The 20,793-nt window shown below is 38.3% G+C and overlaps 1 protein-coding gene across 1 annotated transcript; it reads right to left on the reverse strand.

Annotated features, from left to right (window-relative positions):
- Positions 1–17: 17 nt before the first annotated feature.
- unc119b (unc-119 homolog b (C. elegans)) lies at positions 18–20,511 on the reverse strand. The gene is made up of 5 exons (XM_027019132.2): positions 19,832–20,511; positions 4,687–4,800; positions 3,872–3,971; positions 3,134–3,306; positions 18–2,640 (listed from the first exon to the last, which is right to left on the reverse strand). Exons 1-5 carry the CDS (start codon positions 20,142–20,144, stop codon positions 2,528–2,530), a joined length of 813 nt encoding a protein of 270 aa, XP_026874933.2. The 5' UTR covers positions 20,145–20,511; the 3' UTR covers positions 18–2,527.
- Positions 20,512–20,793: the final 282 nt, after the last annotated feature.

Consider the following 20,793-nt stretch of genomic DNA (forward strand, 5'->3'; position numbering starts at 1 on the left):
AAGACATCACCTAAATCTCAAAATTCACATATACATTTATTTCTTGTATTCCAGACTGGCATTTGAAGTGTCCAAAACTTTACAGTTTTTTCAGGGTTTTCCCCCCTCAAAGTCATGTACAGTAACTCACAATAAATAAAGAGCTGTTACATGTTCTTACTAGAAACATTATTGTAGTTCATCCACCTTGACTGTTATGATTCTAGACAAGTGTTTGAGAGCATCCATTCAACTCGAAATAAAAACAAACAGGGTTTATTAAATTAGTTTCCTAAATGCACCTTTTTGCACTACAAATAAACAGATCATATATACAACACAGTTGTGGATAGAATATTAAATCTACTCTCAGCTATATACTCTAACACCCATAAGGACGTAACTCACTGGAACATTTGAGAAGGAATGCTCGATGCAAAGGCTGGGAGGAACACAATGACACAAAGCACAGCGTCTTAGTGCTACTACTCCTTGCGAAGTCACGGTGTTGTATATATATAAGAGGTGTGCTATTTTCATGCTGGCGCAATAATAGCACTGTGCGGGTTAGGGTTGGTTTAAGTGAAATTTAATCAGAACGGTATTGTGATTCTCTTAGATCGTCTCAGCCAGTTCCTTTCAAATCTCTGTCCTATGTGCAATCTAGAAAACATAACACACATTTTACTACAGAACAGATGTTGTACTTGTATCCAAGGTGCAAGCCAGATATATTTAGAAAATATTTATGACCGCGATCGTGTATTTCGGCCTTCTGTGAACTATAGTAACAGAGACAGGCAGACCGTTCGCTTGTAGTTAACAGTCAAAATATAGTGTGCGCATCTCGTAAAGGTCGGGTCAGTTAAGACTGATTACATCTAACCTTCTAATTAAACAAAATTGTTAAGCTATATTGCAAAGGATAGTTTTGTAACTGTTAGTAGTCACGTCCATTTACTGCCACAATTATCGCAAAGGATAGTTTTGTAACTGTTAGTAGTCACGTCCATTTACTGCCACAATTTTAAAACTATGTTCGCAAAGAACATTATTCCATGACCTCTTGAAATCTGGATTTTCAGCAAGGATTTTGCTTCCACCCAACATATAGTGCCTTGATTAGCATAGTAGACTGCACTTATTTAGCAGTAAAACAGATAGTCATATTTTAATTCCATGTCTTTGTGCAGCTTCTTGAACCCTCATGAAAACAGCGACACCTCGACATGCTCTGCCTCAGGTGCATGGACCGCCCACCTTTTTGCACCGCCCTCCTATGCAGAACTCTAGGAACAAGGCAGGCAAGGCCGAACTCTATCGAAACGCATGTGGTGCAAGTTACGCAAATGCACAAGGTCTCGTGGCGCTGCAACCAATACGTAGCGACAGTATTTACGCACCCAAAAAAACAGGGCCCGAGCTCTCGTAGATATGTCTGCAGACCTTTTTTTTTTTTAAGAACACAGAACAAAACATAAAAGCAGTTTTTTTCTGCTTTTTGAAAAGTACAAAAGAGCCCACAAAAAACAGACAAGAACTTATGTCAAAGGCCATGACGCACATTGCACTCCTTCTTCTGTCCTGTAAGACCGTTTTTGGTTCACCTGTATTATGTCTATTTACAGAACCCGTTTCGTTCTTTGCTTCATGCCTGAATGAACATACAATGTAGACATGAACAAGAACCTCACACAGACATATAGGAAGGTTATCTTTTGCGATCAAGTTATTACAGTAACAATAAATGTTGATCTAAATTGTTGGTATATTACAGTATATTTTGGTCTTGGATAATGTGCTCTGTTTTTGTGGGTTAATTAAATATTTTCACATAATATGCCGAAGTGACAAGTTATTTATTCCATATCAAAATGTGTGTAATGTATCACAAATATAAGCTCACTGTATCAACTATTCTATCAATCTCATAATAAAAAAATCAATACATGAAGACTAACATTTACAGGTATGAAAACTGGTAAATGGAAAGAATTAAGTAAATGTTTGTATTTCTATATTTAAATATCTGCAGGATAAAGTAAATCAAATATTTCTCAGCCTGGGTCTACCAGTGCCCTACGCACACACACAAACACATACACACACCTCCAATCAGCAGGATCTTGGAATTAATCTCTACCCAGTCACACACACAGTGGAGCAGTCATGCTTACAGCCCTAAACATCACCTAGAAATCATCCCCTTGGCCATTCTCATGCATACAAAGCAATACATGAAATTAACTCCACTTCTCCCTCAAAATATTCCCTAATGTTGAGTAACTAATAAATGCTCAAGTGGCCATTCCTGCTGGTGTGTAGTAAATAATGGCAGTGTCAAACATATTTATGATATGTATGTGTGTGAGAAATCATAATGCTTGAATCACTGACTGGTTCTCACACAGACAGGCATTAATGTGTGGCAGGCAGATTGTCAGTGACAGATTCAGGGAAAGCATGATTGGTGCACACAAAAAAAAATGTGGGAAGGCCTTAGTTCAGCCAATCAGACCATCCTCCTGGATCAGCTTGTATGGCCTCCCTAGGGCCCTCCGCTGTAGGAGTAATCTGCTTTGTTGTGCATGACCAGCTTGTTGTCCACAAAGTAGAAGCTGTCTGACTGTGTCTCATAGGGGTGCAGGATCATCTCGCGCACTGGAAGAGAAGAGATCAGAATTGGTTTTGAAAAGATTTCAATCGTTTTTAAAGGGAAATGTGGCATTGATCAAGATCCAGTTCAACTTAACCACCAAATTCAGTGTTTTGTAATACAAGATCTACTGCATGTTGTTTGCAAATACATTGGTGTATATCTTACTTTGATAATGCTACAACTGGTTACATCCATGCCAGCAATCTAGGAATTGGAGTCCTACCGGTTTATATTACTGATGGAAATGCAGGCTGTTGTATGGGTGGGGAGAAAAAAAACCCACCAACTCATAGGCTAAACTCACCATTAGTATGTTCTGCATTTCACAGCTTTACTACAGACCATCAGACTTTGTTAACATTCAACAAATTTTATTAATTACCTTTAGTCACCTGAGTCTTATGTAAACCTGACCCTGCGCTCCACCCAGGACCACTGTGCTCAAATGGGTGCAGATGGAGCAGTGGGTCTATGTGTAGGTGTGGCGGTACTTACTGATCTCTTCGGAGAGTGGGGGGAACTCATAGATGTGCTCGCATGTGTTCTTGCTGCTGGGGATGCAGAATCCGAACTCAAAGTCGAAGCTCTTCAGCAGCTGATCGCGAAAGTAGTGCCTTTCGATCATGCGGAAGTTGTTGATGGGGATGTCGCCCACAGTGAATTCGACACTGAAATGACAACACTGACGAATGAAGCACGGGGGAGGATTCATTTAGAATCTGATCATCTTCAGTATGCCTTCAGTGTACTGCAGTCAGCTGTATAGTCTACGCTGTATCTGAGTGTTTATGAAATTTAATATGAAGGTCATATTCTCCAAGATTCCATTAATAATCACATTCCTCATTTGCTCCACATGCCTGACATCTGCTTGTCCTGAGCATGGCATATGGGAATTCACTCTCATTATTTATTACATACTTGTTGCATTAGTCTTGTTTTCCTTATCCATTTCACAACTGAAATCACTGTGTGGTGTTAATTAGGAGTGATGTTTGACACTTTTTCATTTCATCTTATTTTCTCAGACCTCAGTAAGACATTCACTATTACATGACTGAAAGCAGAACTCTACTGTGGAGCACATCCACTCCAAGACCTCTACACGGCATTTACTGTCATCAGTCACATCTATAGCTTATTCAAGAATTAAACAATTTAAAGATCAAATGATTCAGAAATATTAATTTCCACGATATCTTGCTCAGTCCCAAAAAGCTCAGGTTCACTCACGTGGCTCCAACCTGACGCAGCCGCAGAAATGCTGGCGTGAACTGATATCGTACGAAGCGTCCGGCATTGGGGTCGATGTCTCTTTTCTCTCCACCTTTGTCTAATGTAAAGCACATAAGAACTGATACATTCAAACATTTTTACAACCGTAGGGGTGTCTAGCCACTTTGTGTTTGATTGACATTGCATTTAAAGAAAATTACAACTTTTTTCACTTTTTGTGATAATGAAAACAATGTAAGCTTACTGTATATTAAATCAATTCCTATGGGTGATGTTTCATTAAATGAGAAAATTAATGTCAGCAGGTATTTTGAATGGAGGCAGAACACAAGAGGGAGTGTGATTTTGTCACAGATGTGAACAAGATGTGAATGTATTTCACAATAGCGCAATAAAAGAGTTTAATTGTTGTTTTTAAATTTATTTTTGTTTTTATATAATTTTGCACAGCAAAGAGAAAATCATGAGCAATGAAGCTTTAAACATTGTTTCAAATATATTTTAATATTGGTAATTCCTTCGGCCCAAAAAGTAGGTATCAGCAGCTTAGAGTAAAGCATTCATTGCTGTTACTCAGGAAAAGGTGGCCACAGGAATGATAAGGATATGGTGAAAAAACATGGTGTTACATGTGACACGCTGTAACCAATCAAATGTTTTGTTGTTGAATCCATTGTATAATGGTAATTGCATACAATATTTTGCATGAAATGTACAAAGATGCTTTTAGTTACTAGAAACAGGGTGATTTGCATTGAATGTGGGTGGAGAACAAGTGCATAAGTGGGTCATTTGCACCCAGTCAAACTCACCAGTTGCTGGAGGCTTTGTGATCTCAAAGAGCACTGTTCCTGTTTCCATGTCTCTGATCTTAAAACGTGTGAAGTCGATGTTGTATACATTGTCTTCTGGGCCACACAAGTAGTCTGGGGAAAGGACAGTGTGGCAATGAACATACATTGCAAATCAATCTTTATTTAATTTCAAATCACAAATTACCATCAGAAGATGAAATTAGTATGTAATAAAGAATGAGTCAGAGTACAACATGTTCAGTTTCTGCCCTCCGTCCTTCCAGGGACTCCAGGCTGTGAAGTTACATAATTACTATAAATTCATGATTGCCAACTGTTATTTTTGCTCTAGGTGAAAGGCATACACGCTCACTTTTACACATACATGCTACAGCTATTTTTGCATCAATAATCTGTCTTGCTGTTGTGAAAAGTGACACTGTCAGTCAGCACCACCCAAATAAACATCTCCATGGACAGTGAATTGATGTCAGATTTATATAATCACAAAACACTGAACAGAAGTTTATTAATATACTTTAACTTTTGAGTTATTTGATGAATGTGTCATTGATGTTTTTATTTTATCTTAAAAAACTGCTGCACTCACTGCTCACTTTATTAGAAATTTTGATTATAACATTTATTATTAGAAACACCTTGTAGGTGTACAGTTAAAGACTTATGGCCCATCTGTTAGTCATTAAGTGGCCAGTGAATGTAAGTGTTTCTAATAAACTGGGTAATCTGAGTCTGTTTGATGATTCTATCCATTAATGTACAGTTGGTGAGATATCACATTAGTTGAGGTTCTGTTCATTGAGAATTAATTATTAATTAAGAAGGAACAGAAAAAAGACAGGACACATACAGTTGTGGCCAAAAGTTGAGATTAGCACAAATTTTGTTTTTCAAAGTAAATTTTTATGGTGGCAATTTGCATTAACTCTAGATTGTGAAGCATGATTAGATGAATTGCAATTAATTGCAAAGTCATTCCTTGCCATGAAAATGAACTTTTAATCACAAAGATTACTGCATTCCAGCCACTGCATTTCAGCCCTGCCACAAAATGGCCTGCTAACATCATTTCAGTGGTGATCTTGATAGCTCAGGAGAAAGTCTTAACGAGGACAATACAGCTGATATCACCGTCATGCTGATTAGAAGAGCAGACTTGTGGCTTTAAAAGGGTGGTGGTGCTTGAAGGAAATATGTGCAGTCATCATTGCAGCGCATCAAAAGGGGCTTCACAAGCAAGGACATTGCTGCTTGTAAGAAAGCACCAAAATCAACCAATTTATCAAATCATCAAGAACTTCAAGGAGAGAGGTTCAACTGCAGTGAAGAAGGCTTCAGGGTGCCCAAGAAAGTCAAGCAAGCACCAGGACTGTCTCCTAAAGAGGATGCATCTACGGGATTATGTCACCACCAGTGCAGAGCTTGCTCAGGAAAGGCAGATGTGATTGCATCTGTATGCATAGTCAGACAAGGATTTTTGGAGGATGGCTTGGTGTCAAGAAGGGCAGCAAAGAAGCCACTTCTCTCCAAGAAAAACATCGAGGACAGACTAACATTCTGCAGGAAGTATAGGGACTGGACTGGGGAGGTTTGGGCAAAAGTTATTTTCTCTGACAAATCCCTCTGCAGACTGTTTAGGACATCTGGACAAATGATTGTCCAGAGAAGAGAAGGTGAGCGTTACCATGAGTCCTGTCTCATGCCAACAGTGAGGCATCCTGAGACCATTCATGTACGGGGTTGCTCAAACTTTTGCGTAAGAACACTGCCATGAATAAGAAATGGTACCTTAACATCCTCCATCAGCAACTTGATGCTTCTTCCAGCATGACTGAGCACCATGTCCCAAGACAAAAGTGATGACCAAGTGGCTTGGTGAACAAAACATTGAAATTTTGGGTCCATGACCAGGAAACTCCCTGGCTCTCAATCCCCTTAAACCTGTGGTCAATCCTCAAAAAGATGTTGGACAAAAACAGAAACTGATCAACTCCAAGCACTGATTAGGCAAGAACGGGTTACCATCGGTCAAGATTTTGCACAGTAGCTTATATCCAGCATGCCGAGGCAAATTGCAGAAGTCTTAAAAGAGAAGGGTCAACACTGTAAATATAAAGTCTTTGCTTAAACTGGATGTATTGGTCAATAAAACGTTTTTGAAAAAAACCTATGAAATGCTTATAATTGCAATTCACTATACCACATAAACACCTGACAAGGATCTAAAAAAAACTGAGGCAGTAAAATTTGTGAAAACCAAAAACTGTCAGTCTCAAACCTTTTGGCCATGACTATAGATGGAAAATTTGCCTACTGTGTCATGGTTTTACATAACTGGCCTGGCTAATGTAATCCTAGACAACTTGGATAATATAAAATATTAGAAAACTTTTGTGACTTTGCTACTAGCAGAAAACTAACTGGTATGATATCTTAAAGCAACAGAGCACAAATAGGACTACATCATGATATTGTCACAGGCATGAGCTGAACAACCCTTTTCTTTAGCTTTTGCCTGTTTTTGCCTGTAACACATGACTTGTTTTCAATTTAAAAATAGTAATGCAAGCTCCAAATATTGTTTCAAACATATATTTCTGTTGAACCCTTTTCCCAGCACTTAAAATACAGAAAACCACTCTAATTTCATGTGTCCTTCAGACATTTCCAAGCAATGCAGTGGATGTTGGTCCAGTGAAACTGGGATTGCCTAGTTGTCTTGTGAATATTGGCAAGTTCTTATAGCAAAAAAACAACAACAAAAAAACCCAAAACAACAACTTTGATGCAGCTTAGTATAAAGTGTCTATTACTGTTACTTAGCAACTGGCAATCACAGGAAGGTCACAGGAAGGACATAGGTAGATATATAGTGCAGTATACTGTGAAGAACACAACTTGTGTCCCTGAGGTAAGCTGCACCTTTGCACATAATGATTTGACCAATTGCAGACTTGAGGATACTGCACACATACACACACACACACACACACACACACACACACACACACACACACACACACACACACACACACACAGTCCAGGTCACAGCGTCGGTCTCCACTGGGACAACCTTCCACATTCTCTCTCCATTTCTTTTCCACTCCTCATATATTTCCAACTTTTCATATAACTTCCTTTAAATGTTTACAGCTCTTGGGAGTGCCACATCGATTACCACTGCTGTTTATGGCATGCTATCTACTATTACAATGTCTGGATGGTTCACCACTACTTGCTTATCTGTTTGGACCTGAAGGTCCCAGACGATCTAAACCTTGTTAATCTCTGTGGCTCCTCCCATTTGCACTTGTGGGTGTTCAGTTCATACACCTTGCATATATGTTCTTGCAAATGATTCTTCCCATTTCTTTGCCTCTCAGTATATGATTTACCTACCAGCATCTTGCATTGACTGAAGTAGTGCTTAATGTGTGGACCTTTGCAGCCATGATTAGTGCCTGTGCTGTCTTTCACTCCTGCCTTCTGTAGCAGACATTGGTAGGAGTTTCTTACATTAGCTCAGCTCCCTCTGCTGACAGTCGGTGGTACATTCCATGGAGGGACTTATCCTGCAATGGAACCACCTTTGCTTCCATGGTGACCATATCTCATTTCTGTCTGAGGCACTCCCTCATCAGCTTATACTTGGGGGCCTTGGATGTATTAATGGATGTTGTGTGACTCACCCTGAATAGTGGATGTCACATTTTGTAGGGCTCCTTCCCACCTCCTTCTATCTGGTGTACAACCTTTGAGTTTTGGATCTCGAGTGGAGTGCCCCATGTATACATTGTGAGAAATTTTCTGGTCATGACAACAGCAGCTTCAATCTTGGACAGCTTATTGTGCCTACTGGATATCTAGTGATTAGCACAAGTGTTTTTGATCTCATTATTCCCATTCAACTAAATCTTGAGGACCTGTCTTACCCTATGGGGGTACTTGAATGTTGCTTTAATTCCAATTTCTGCTTTATGGTACTTGTGTGATTAGAGAATGCTCACATATTTGCAGCTATCCAAAGGCTTCCTTATATGGCAATTTGATAGTTCAATTCCCTGTCCTGATCATGTTTCCTCTTTTGTTTTTTTCACAAATACATTTGTATATACAGAATTCAGAAACATTTAGCTTGCACAGCTGATAAAGGCTCTCTATCCAAAACATCCTGTTTAGCTGGAAACTTTATGTATTTCACTACAATTTTTAATATCTCTACATCTATTATTATAGTACACTGCAGTTATTCACTTGGAATCTTCGTCATATATGGGCGGTGTATATAGACAATAGACAGTTGTGCAAGCAAAGTGCTAAGTGCAAACTACAAAGTTCTAGGAGGTGAAATTAGTTTATTTTTTAATTTTAAAAAAATAGATGTTTAAAAACATAACATTCATTCCATGGAGTACTAAAGTCCCAAGAGTGTAGATCAATTATTTTTCTTTGAGTTTCATAATTTCACTGCTACCATAGCATACCAATTCAAACAGATATGTTATTAATGCAGTATCCGTTAGCATTAAAATGCCATTAGAAACAACAAATCCTTCATTCCGATGGTTCAAAGGTGTTCCAAAAATGAACAACAAGTCTTCTCTTGGTTTCTCAGATGTAAAGCAGATTACTTTTCTTGCAAGAAATACAATAGACAATTCCTACAGTAATGCATAATGGGTGATAACAACTGAACCTACTGTGCTAGTTAATTTAGTAGCTATAAATTGTCTTGATGTCAGGTACACATCTAGAGCAGTTACAGGCTACTGTACAACAGTTATTATTTGACTAGACATTTCTCATTTTCATGTCTGATTTATTTTTTATTGCATCTGTAGGAGATTAGTGGATGATCCTTAAAAGGGATGTGGTCCCTGCATCATCCTGGAGGATTCTGAAATGTCTAAGTATAATATTAGCCACTGTTCTAGCCAGAGGAATTCTTGTCTTAGATTTTATGGGTCAATATGTCCATTGTCTGAACAGGTAAAACAACCAAAGACATCATCCATGACTTCCTTAGGAAACCCACAGTAAAAACCCACATAAAAAATTAATATAGGAAGAGACAGACACACAGAGAAAGCTAGTCATATGTGCTTCTGAAGAGCAAAATGCTTCATGTATAAAACCAAAAGCTGAATATATAAAATAAAAAGCTAAATACATTTGCATTAAAAAGATTTGCATTCAAATATGTTAATAGATATAGAGGGCAAATTATCAAACAAAAACAGAGCATGAATATATCTGTTCAGTGTCTTGCACATTGCTATCTTTTATATGATACCAAGTGCAACAATAAATATGTATGCTAAATTATCCTCTTTTGATCATTTGAGGTAATTGTCGCTCTTTATGATAAGACACCTGTCACAATGTTCACTCTTTTGTTCTCTCTGTTATGTAAGCCCACAGGTACCTGTCATTGGTGCCGCACAAGGCCAGTCATTCTGCGCCTGGAGTCTGTACTTACTCAAAAGCGCCCTGAGTTTATTTCAACGCAACGAGCCATTACGGCCGAACTGTCATCTTTTTGTTTTAGAGTTTCACTGAAGTCAAGCTGTTGTGGAGAACAAAGATTCACCAATGTCACAATACCATTTCATAGAATGTGAAACACATTCAGTTTAGCATCATTTTAGTGGGCATGCATATATACCAAACTAAAAGCCATAGGGCATCAACAGGTCAACAGTTTTGTTTAATCCACTGTAATGTAAAACTTTTTCATACCAGTTGTAATGCAATTTGAGCTCATTAACATAACCATAATAAACATTAATTAAAGAACACTGTTGTGAAACAGTACAGGAGAATGCACCTCTTATTTGCATTTAAAGACTGTCCAAAGCCACTATTATTCATTGGGGGGGGGGGGGGTTAAGTATTGTAATATATGTGCATCAACAAGACGAATGGCCACAATATCACAGCTACAAACGAAAGACTGAAACTTGCCAGTGTGTACACAATCTTGACAGACACCACCTTACTGAAAGGTAATGGGAGAGCAAACCAGAGGGGCTGTGATAAAAGTCCCACTACTGCAGCATATGCCACAGTTCTGTGGCCTTGTTTGAGGTGATGTTGGCTGCGTTCCCGTCTTTCCGCCGTGACAGAGCCGACTGTGCCGACCTGCACTATCGTTGTCGCAGCTGCCGACGTTTGACCACCACTTTCTGTTTTTCACACTCTATATGGGGCTCCCACACCTCGGTTCCCACTGTGTCTAATTTTATCACTCCGCTACAAATGGCAGTGACATTTTGTGCTCATTGCCTGCTGGTTTCAACCAAGCAGTAAACCTGGTATTCACCATGTACACATGGCTGAATGTACACTTCCCCATATGAACCTGGCTGCTTTTATCATGAAGACTTCTAAAGGCCACAAATTCATTTAATCAAATATGATACCCATTCTTGCTGTGGTATTTGCACCATGAGATGTAACTCTCCATCTCATCTCAAACCTATTAACTAATTCCCACTAAGGAACTTGCATGACACTAGTGTAATGCCCTGATATAATCCTTAACAAAATTATACTGGAGAAATAGAAAAAGTGGAAGCATTATACCATATACTGCTCTCCATGGAATATCAGAGAGCTTGAGAAGGAGACAGAAGGAAAGCATGGATGAGTGAATGAATGTAAAAGCATGAGGTATAAAGCAGTATGTAATATGCTAGCAGGACAGAAGCAAAGGAGGAAGAGACAATGACTACACGTGTGTGTGTGAATGCGCATGTATGCGTGTGTATGTAGGCTTACGTGTGTGTCTGTAAATAAGTAACATTATTTTGGGCATACATTGTGGGTAGTTAATCTTTTCTTCTCTCCCACTCACAAACATGTGCCTGTATACACACACACACAAAAAAAGGAAACCAGGACAGCAACACGTTGTTATCATAACGAAAATGAAATCTCAAAATGTATAATGCCCAAAAACATTGCATGGAAATAGTTGTAAATTGTCATCAAATAGCCAAATTAGTTTAATCTGGACCACCAAACTCTGTCTTGCTCACTCTCCACACTATTTATACATATTTCAATAGTGTACAGTCTACTGTATATGTAATTTGACTTTTATAACACTTCACAGACCTTTTATGAGGCGATTTAAGGTCCATGATGATTTGAGTGCCATGTCGTGGTAAATGAGAGCCCTCAGTAAGCTGCCTATGACAAGAATCTGATATCAACAGGAAACACAAAGGAAGAGCCATCTGAAACATTTTTAATGTGTTCATCTCTCTGTCACTTTCGTTCTCTCTCCATCACACGCGCGCACACACACAACCAGTAAAACAGAAGTTGCAAAACCTTCATGCATTTAGGTTATTCACTCTATAGGCCTATATCTCTCCAAATAGTCTGAAGAAGGAAAATAAGCATGCATGCATATTCAACACAGATGCGGTAGCCTGGGCAGCACCAATCTTCACAAACTCCCAGCAAGACCAAGTGTTTAGCACATCTACATGCAGTAAGGGGTGGCAGGCACTACATCTGTAATTATGCATGTGACTATTCATGTACATGCAATTTCTTTTTTTCTGTAGTTCTATAATGTCACAGAGACAAACAAGAAAAGTGACAGACTCCTACAGTGTCACTCATTGTGAACTCACTTTTTCATGATTCATCCAGATGATACAGGGTGATGATTCATGGTGTGATTTAAGGCACCAGTGCTCTTTTCACCCCTATTTCTTAACAGAGACTGGTCATTCAATTCCCCCAAACTGGAGTTTAGCAAGAACTGTTAATATTCTGTCCCAGCATATTTTCCCAAGAACTGATGTGGGCATAAGGCAACGTACACTATACACATATCATGGTAGCCTATATATCACACTCAACACAGTGAGATGAACAGTAACATACCATACTAGCCTATATATCAAACTCCACACAGAGAGATGAATAGTGAATGTGAATATACAAAGAACTTTGAAATCAATATTCATCAAGACTAACATGAACTAACGCTCATTAGGTTTTCAAGTGTTTCTGATGTTCCAACATGATTTTATTTATATATATATATATATATATATATATATATATATATATATATATATATATATATATATATATATATCTTTTAAAAAACAAATAAATAACCAAGTTCATTGGCTGTGGGAGGAAATGGAGAAAATGTTTACCTCAACAATGAAAGGAATCAGTTGTGTTATGTGAACCTGGCTGAATGTTTGCTTGTAGTTGTCATTAGTAAATCACTTTAATAAAAAGTGAAAATAAAGAAATCTTTAAAAGTGGCATCCATAGTAGCAGAAAATTGTTTTTCTTTCCATATTTATCATTTTTTAAAGGAAATTCTGTAGAGGCTTCTTGATTGAGAGATTTACTTCTCCCACTGAGTGGCACATGCCCATGAGCTATATGATGTTCTCATGTAACCTGGTTCTTCTCTGTCAGATATCCAGCTTCCTTGTTCTTCTCCACCCATTTTCCCTGCTGTCCTCTCTTTCAGTATGCCCTCATTCAGATTTGGACTCCAACTGCATTTCTTTCTCATCTCCTCAAACTGCCCCTCCACCCTGTCCTGTCACTAGCTCTGCCTTTTTGGGGACCCCTAGTCATACAGCACAGAAGATACAACACTAGCTTACTAGTCATTTCTTTTTTTAATAGCTACATGATAGCCATGGTGTGTTGAGACACACAAGTGCTGAATGCTAGACATAAATACAGGTTGGATATCACAATTTATCAATGACACCTTTAAACATGCTTTAAACATAAAAAGATGCTTTAAACATAAACGTCTTGAAATCACAGTCATGACTTAACACAGAACATCATGCTTCCTGAAATACTCTGCTGTCCACTAATCCCAGTAGAATCCTATTACTTCTTGCATGGTTATTCTGCACTGTGTACAATATAAACCTCATAGATTATGTGATCTGAAAAAAAGTGTGTCTTTTCAGGCCACTGGGTTGCAAAAGAATAGCAGCCATTTATAGGGCAGTAAGCTGGCAGATTAGCCATCTGGAGCTAAGAAGTGCTGATATAGTTATAAGCCACAGGAAGCCACAGGTACACCAGGGCACAAAGCTTGCCCATTTCTCAAAGGCTTTTTCCTTCACAATATTCAAATGGTAAAAAGATGATACCTTAACCTGGCAACAGTCCAAGGCTTCCCATTTAAACCTGTCCTTTCTATAATGAGCCCACATGCTGATACAGCCTAATGCTGGCACATTTAAAAAGAAGAGCCTTGAAATGGATTTTCCTTCCATGCAGTTACTGTCAAGGTAGCAACATGGTGAATTTTTTTTAAAAGCCTGATATATTTGAGTCTATATAGTGAATCTGCATACTGCGCAGCATAGTGCCATCTTTCAAGTGCGTGAGCCTGCAAGATTGGAACACAGTGTGACGGGTTCATCAGATGTTGATGAGAGAAAAATGTATGCTGGAATTAGCAAAGGGAACAAATTGTTTGAAGCTGCAATTCATCAACACTACTCAGGTATTAAATATATAAATCACACTATATTGAATATTGATAATGCATGGACTTATGTTCCAGATCAAAACACTTGTAGATGAACAGCTACAAATGCATACAAACATATTTGAATTCAACTGCAAATGAATCTGTCAAAATTTTCCTTTTTAAAAAATTCAACATCTTAAAGTGGTTTTGTTTTATTTTTTTCAGTGTGTTTTAGGATGGAAAAAAACAGTCCGACCTTAGTGGAAAATGTTCACAAAACCAGTGAGTAAAATTACATGAGGCAGATATCTGGAATAAAACCAATAAACCACAGATACAATAGAAAACAGATATCTATGTTAGCCAGAAACATTAAATTTACTTAATTATACAAAAGTACAGAGTTCACAGTTTATGTAATTGTCAAACTAATTGGACACTTGGTAGATATAATTTCAAAATTTGCATTTGTCTGTTGTGGAGTGAAGGTTCAAAGTCTCTTGTAAGTATCCAACTTCAAAAACTGAAATATGTGTATTTTATTACCCTTCACCTGTGATCACTGCAAACAATGGGCCATATTTCACTGCAAGGTGTGCATGTCAGAAAAGGCCACCTGATCAAGGCCTGATATAATCTCACACAAAAATGCACAGTAAAGGGGATTTAAGCCTTCACTAAACAGCAGCCTGTAGTAAAACAAAGGAAGCAGTAATTATTGGTGTCCATTTAGAACAAAGAGACGAGCAGAGGAAGGCATTCCAGCCCACTGAAGCTGAACTTCTCTAATCTAGTTTAGTGGTGGGAGCAAATCCATTTAATCAGAGGATACGGCCAGCACAGCAACATGAGCAAGCTAAATGAAGGACCCATGCAGTCAGCACACAGAAAAATAAAAAAACAAATCATACCAGAGAGCAATGGGAGAGACGGGAAGGAATAAAGTGGGAAAGGTAGTGAAGAACGATTCCACTGGCTACTCCACAGAGAGTGTTGGAACATCCAGAAAGTGCACGCATACCCATCTTTGTGTGTTCATAAGATAAGCCACGAATATGAAACATTCCTCAATGCTGATGATATGACAAATGGCAGTATTCTAATAAGATGGCAGGAAAGCTAGGCAGTGTGCCAGGGCAATAACTGACAGTGGACTCAATGCATCTGGCATCGAAAAGTGGGCTTTATATCGATGCTTTGTTAATAATGCACCAGTGGCCTAGGATGTCTGTGACAGAGCTTCTGCTGTCATGCTTCATAAAGACCTTACTGTGTGGCATTATGTAGCAGTGTGTACCTTTCTATATTTCTGAATGCATGTTTTAGGCTGAGGGGATAAACAACAAACTAGTAGTGTGTGTTAATTTATCTGGTCCTGAAGATCAAGGAGATGGGGATCCAGCAAAAAGCTAATACATTACTTGACAGTTGAAAGTGAAATAAACAATACAATTCAACACAATTATTCAATTTATTATAAAGTGGGTCATACTAACTAAAATCTAAAAGTATTATGGTCAGAGGAAGTCCATCTTTTCTCCTTCTAACAGTACAGCAATAAAATGTACTGCAAGAACAGGAAACAAAATAATAAGGATATCCTCTTTTCATCCTGGGATAATACACATCCAATTATTATTGAAAACATAGCAATGGACAAGAACATTGTAGTACTTTTTAACACAAAGATGGAGATTGATGAAGCTATAAAATCTTTTTTTTCCTCCCATTTCTGTAATCATGTGTTGAAAATATTTATTATGGCCCTTCTATCTTGCAGCTCTTTAAACATTTTTAGATGTTATTTCTAGGAACAACAATTGCAGCACTAAAATATGACCTCTTTTGCCATCCTGTGTGCGCTGCACAGGGAAAAGGAAATCTCATTCAGCCATAAAGATGAGGGACAAATGACACACTATTCTAAAGTCTTACATTTAGACACTACATTGAAAAGCTATAAGTATTATATCATAATGTAGTCTCTGGTCACTAAATCATCTGCTTAGATCACACAGAATTCATAATTCAGCTCCTGATTACACAAATACTGAGGATGAAAATGCTTTATTGTTTCCAAGGTGCTGGTTCATTCCATAATGTTATTTACCTTCTTCTTTACAATTTGGAAACACTCTCATTCTACCCTGTATTCAACAGCTTTCATGACTGATTTTTTTTATTTGTCCAAAAATATAGTCTCTTGAGGCTGCACAGATAACACACAAACAAATACAGCAGTGTTGTGGACACCAAAGACAATGTGCAACACTGTCAGTTCCAATCAGCATGGACTTAACCCTTGGGCCAGGTTCATTATGGTGTAGCAGACAGGCTCCAGACTGGCAGGCTGGATTAGTCCCAGTATGGCACTCAGTTTTTGGGCCTTGAGGTGAATTTGCTCTGAACAATTTTTTTCCCCAAATCTGTTTGAGAGTGCAATGCAAAAGATCTGTGTACCTGCATTTCTCAAGACGTTCTTTGAATTTCACTTTATGCACCAACCCTAAAGCCCATTTAAGATAAATCCACTATGTCAGTGATTTATGCCAAGATCAAACCTGGATAGTTGGGTGCATGGATGTTTTCTCCTATATATTGCATTCATACTACCAGCTTGGTTCATTTACAAATAAAAGTAACCTCTGTAACAACAACACTGCAAAATCCACTTTGATTAACCCTTTTAAGTAACAGCATGTTTGCATTCCTTTAAAGCTAGGTGAAATATATATGAGGAGTGATGTCAATATAAATCTGCCAGATGAACAAGGATTAACACCTTAAAAAAGATTGTTAAATTAACTTAATCTGATATGAGGATTTGTTAAATCTTACTAAAGCAGGCTATGTTATTATATAATTTGCCAAAAAAGAGGAGTTCTGTCCAATGCCCTAAAATGTGCTCTAAGGCTCACTCATTAGGGAGAGGTGATGAGGGCTTATAGTCCCCACCTTGAAACAGGAGATCCTGTTACCACAATAAACTCCAGGTGTATGCATCAGGGATTAAGGTCAGTAGTGTTTGGCATTAATTCACCAGTGGGTCTAATAAAGGAGATATCATAGTGGGTCTTCATCCTCTTTTAGCTGCTCTTTTTAGAAATATGAATTCTTGAACTGCTTCATAAATTCGTGCATGCAGCTTGCATGCAGAAAAACAAATATCACATTTTCAAAAGTGTAGACAGAAGATTTCCTATTGTTAGAATGACAATTTCATTAAATCCTTTTAACTTTAATAAATATCTGAAAATTTTAAGAGCATTTATTTAGAAAGTTGGCATTTTGAACATATTAGTGCCAAGTACTGAAAAACTTCAAAGTGAGGTAATAAACATGTTAACACACGGCTTTTCCATCCAATTTTCAGGGACTGCGTACAGTGCACATTTTTGCTCTGTTTCAGCTCTAAAGCACCAAAGACAGTTAATCAGGGCCTGCAAAGTGCAGATTACCTGGATCAGGTTTGCTAGGAAGTGGAAATGAGAATATGGAATTGCTTGGGGTCCCTAAGGACCAGATTGAAAACCCCCATGTACTGTTATACGAAACCCAGATATAATACTTCCTTTCCTGTGCTCAACCTATATCTAGATTACTATGCCTACATTTCTGATTCCTCTTTCAAGTCACACTGGAATATATGCTTCTTCTATATAAAAAGATGACATAACATGACATGAGTCCCTAATAACGATCGTTACCACTGGTACCTCACAATGAATGTATATTAGTCCATCAATATATTGACAATAAAAGAGTCTTCACCTTCTCCATTACCTGTTAATTAGCATTTTCTTGTTCTAGACATAATTTCCAGGAAACTAACATCTAATATTTAAATATTTCCTATCTAATAGTTCTCCAACATCTCTGAAAATAATCACTACAGCCATTCATGTATAAAGTTCCTAGACACCATTAAGTTGAACATTTTTTAAACAAATCACTGACATCACTCAGTACCATACTAAAGAAGGTAAAGTGTTTCCAAAAATGATACTCATGATGCACTTTTCCAAAGAAATTATTTTGATTATTGCAAGATAAAACAGTCAGATCTTAGGTCTTTCAACCAGCAATTTATAACATTGCACTAGAATTATATGGATTATGATTAGAATATCATGGCTTTATGTTTTGTCTCAATGGATACCTGTGCAGTGGGTTAGGGTGTGATAGGGAGGTATAATAGTACATGGGTGTTAACTCAAATGACATTTACAGCAAGTGAGTGAGCATGATGCATCACATAGCATAAATTACATTAATTAATGAATGGATTGGCTGGGGCAAAACAGACAGGCCTAAGGATATATGGCACGTTTATTGACACCATTGTGAAGGGACGTATTCTCTGGGCACAAATAACACTGGGAAACAAAATCTTAACTTTTTTCTTGCTTCACAAACTAAAATAGATGTATCTTATAGTGCTTATAGTAGAATCAAATCTGGTTTTAGAATTTTTTTGTTTGAGTATTTTGGTTTTTAAATGACAGGGTAATTAAGCTTTACATTAATCATGCATACATTAATCTGAAAATAAGGCTGTTATTACACATAAAATTTGTACAAACTTACTTCGAAAATGTACAATGTATGATTTTTCCCCCCTTATACTTGACCTCAGGAATATCCCTCCTCACTGTCCAGCAGTGCTCTGTCAACATAGAGGGGATCCACATTCTTTGGTACCGCTTTTTCATACTGTACATAGCGACATACGAGTAGACTGGAACAACAGAACTATGTGTGCTAGAGAAATTCTGAAAACACATTTAGATTCACTGTGCAAAAATACACAATAAACAAGTATTTCTTGCAGGAAGTAAAATCACTGATGACCAGTACAATAAAAGCTTAGAAGTACATGTAGTAGGTGTTTTCTAAGCATTCATCTTTAAAGACAGTGATGGAGGGCCTTCTTACCACCTGTTACCTAACAATTTGGGACTGCAAGAATGGACAGTCTGATAAGGCTGAATATCGCTGATCCTTAAGAATGATCCCTGTGTGTGTCATTGTATTTTAAACTGATCTGCAGCCCAATTTGATATAGCTGGTGATATACGACCCTGTTATTCATTACAAACTGATATTATTTTCTGTATCTTTGTATTATTCAAGAGAGACAAATAGCATCTGTTGCCTGAGCTATACCAGTAGATTTGACTTTTATCATCAAGGCTAACACTTCTACTCTCACTTCAACCAGGTCTGGATAAAAACTAACGCTTTAGGTAGATTTTGGAATAATAAGGTCACCAACCGAACACGTGCACAATCGAGTAGTCAAAATTATTGTTTAAAAAGCATCGTCTAAAACCAAGAAATATACTACACATGGTACTTCCGTGTCATCAAAGTGACAGCGGATAATTCTTTAGAAGATTTCGATGGCAAGCCACTGGCTTTCAATCACTTAAATTCAATGGTATCTAAGGCAGCTTGTACATGACGCATTTAAAACAACCATAGCCAAATACATGTTCACTAACGGCAGTAGGCTGCTACAGCAGCGGTATCTGAGCGCCGTGTCCTTTGAGATGAGAAAATGAACACCCTTATGGTGATAAGGCACAATCGCAATATATTTAAGTCCTTGACCACAACTGGTGTTTCATCAATCAAACGTAGAAACAGACTGCTTACTTTCGGTGATCTTCTGTAATCCTAATACATCCTCTGGCGTAATTATCGTGTTGGCAAGCAATTCCTCCTCTGTGGTAACGGGTACCCCCACGTCGGTCGTGTTGCAGCCCTTCTTGACTTTCATGGCCTCTGCTGAATTGGGGTTCGAGTTCGGCTTTCCGCCGCGGATGCTGTGGCTGTTGGTACTGTGATCGATGTCTCCGCTGCTTCTGCTGCTGCTGTTACTGCTATTGCAACTGTCGGGATTAACGCCGCCGGACTTAGAGCTCGATGGGTCCTGGCTATTGCCTGTGCTGGTACAAGAATAGCTCATTATCCGTCCCTCCTCCCACTGCCCCTCGGTCTAGCAAGATACAAAACAGTTACCCTCCCTCACCCGTAGGGCTGAGCAGGTCGCCCGTTTATTAAAAACCTTAGATCTCCACTCACACGATGTACGCACGCACAGTCACACTTATCGCCTTCCCAGCTACCACGCTGAAGCCGAGGGTGCACTAGAGCGCTGGAGGGGGTCGCTTATCGTTAAATCGACGAAGTCACCCGCGCGCAGCGGCAACATTCGCCGTTTGATGAAAGTCTTCATCCTACTGTGTGTGTAAACTGCATGGAGTAAAGTGCAATAGCCTCCCACGAAAATACGTTGAATAAAACCTTTTGTTCTATACCAAATGTGAACATGCGAACAACAACTATCTTCCAAGGCAATTTTTAAGACATCTGTGTAGCCTCTTCACCCCTCTCCTTGTGGTACGACCCATTTTGATGTAATGAGCCGAATTGGTTCAGTGTTTTAACGGTTTAATAGTAGCCTATACATGTGAAGTGCATCTATGTAAGGTGTTTGAAATATGTTAAAAAGAAATACAAATTTTACGTGCCAGTAAATATGTAGGGGACAGTGAATCATGTTAAGACTTCATATGGTGCTCAGAAAGTCTGCCCTATTTTATAAAGAGAGGAAA

This window comes from Electrophorus electricus, chromosome 6 (assembly GCF_013358815.1).
Source record: "Electrophorus electricus isolate fEleEle1 chromosome 6, fEleEle1.pri, whole genome shotgun sequence".
Classification (NCBI taxonomy): Eukaryota; Metazoa; Chordata; class Actinopteri; order Gymnotiformes; family Gymnotidae; genus Electrophorus; species Electrophorus electricus.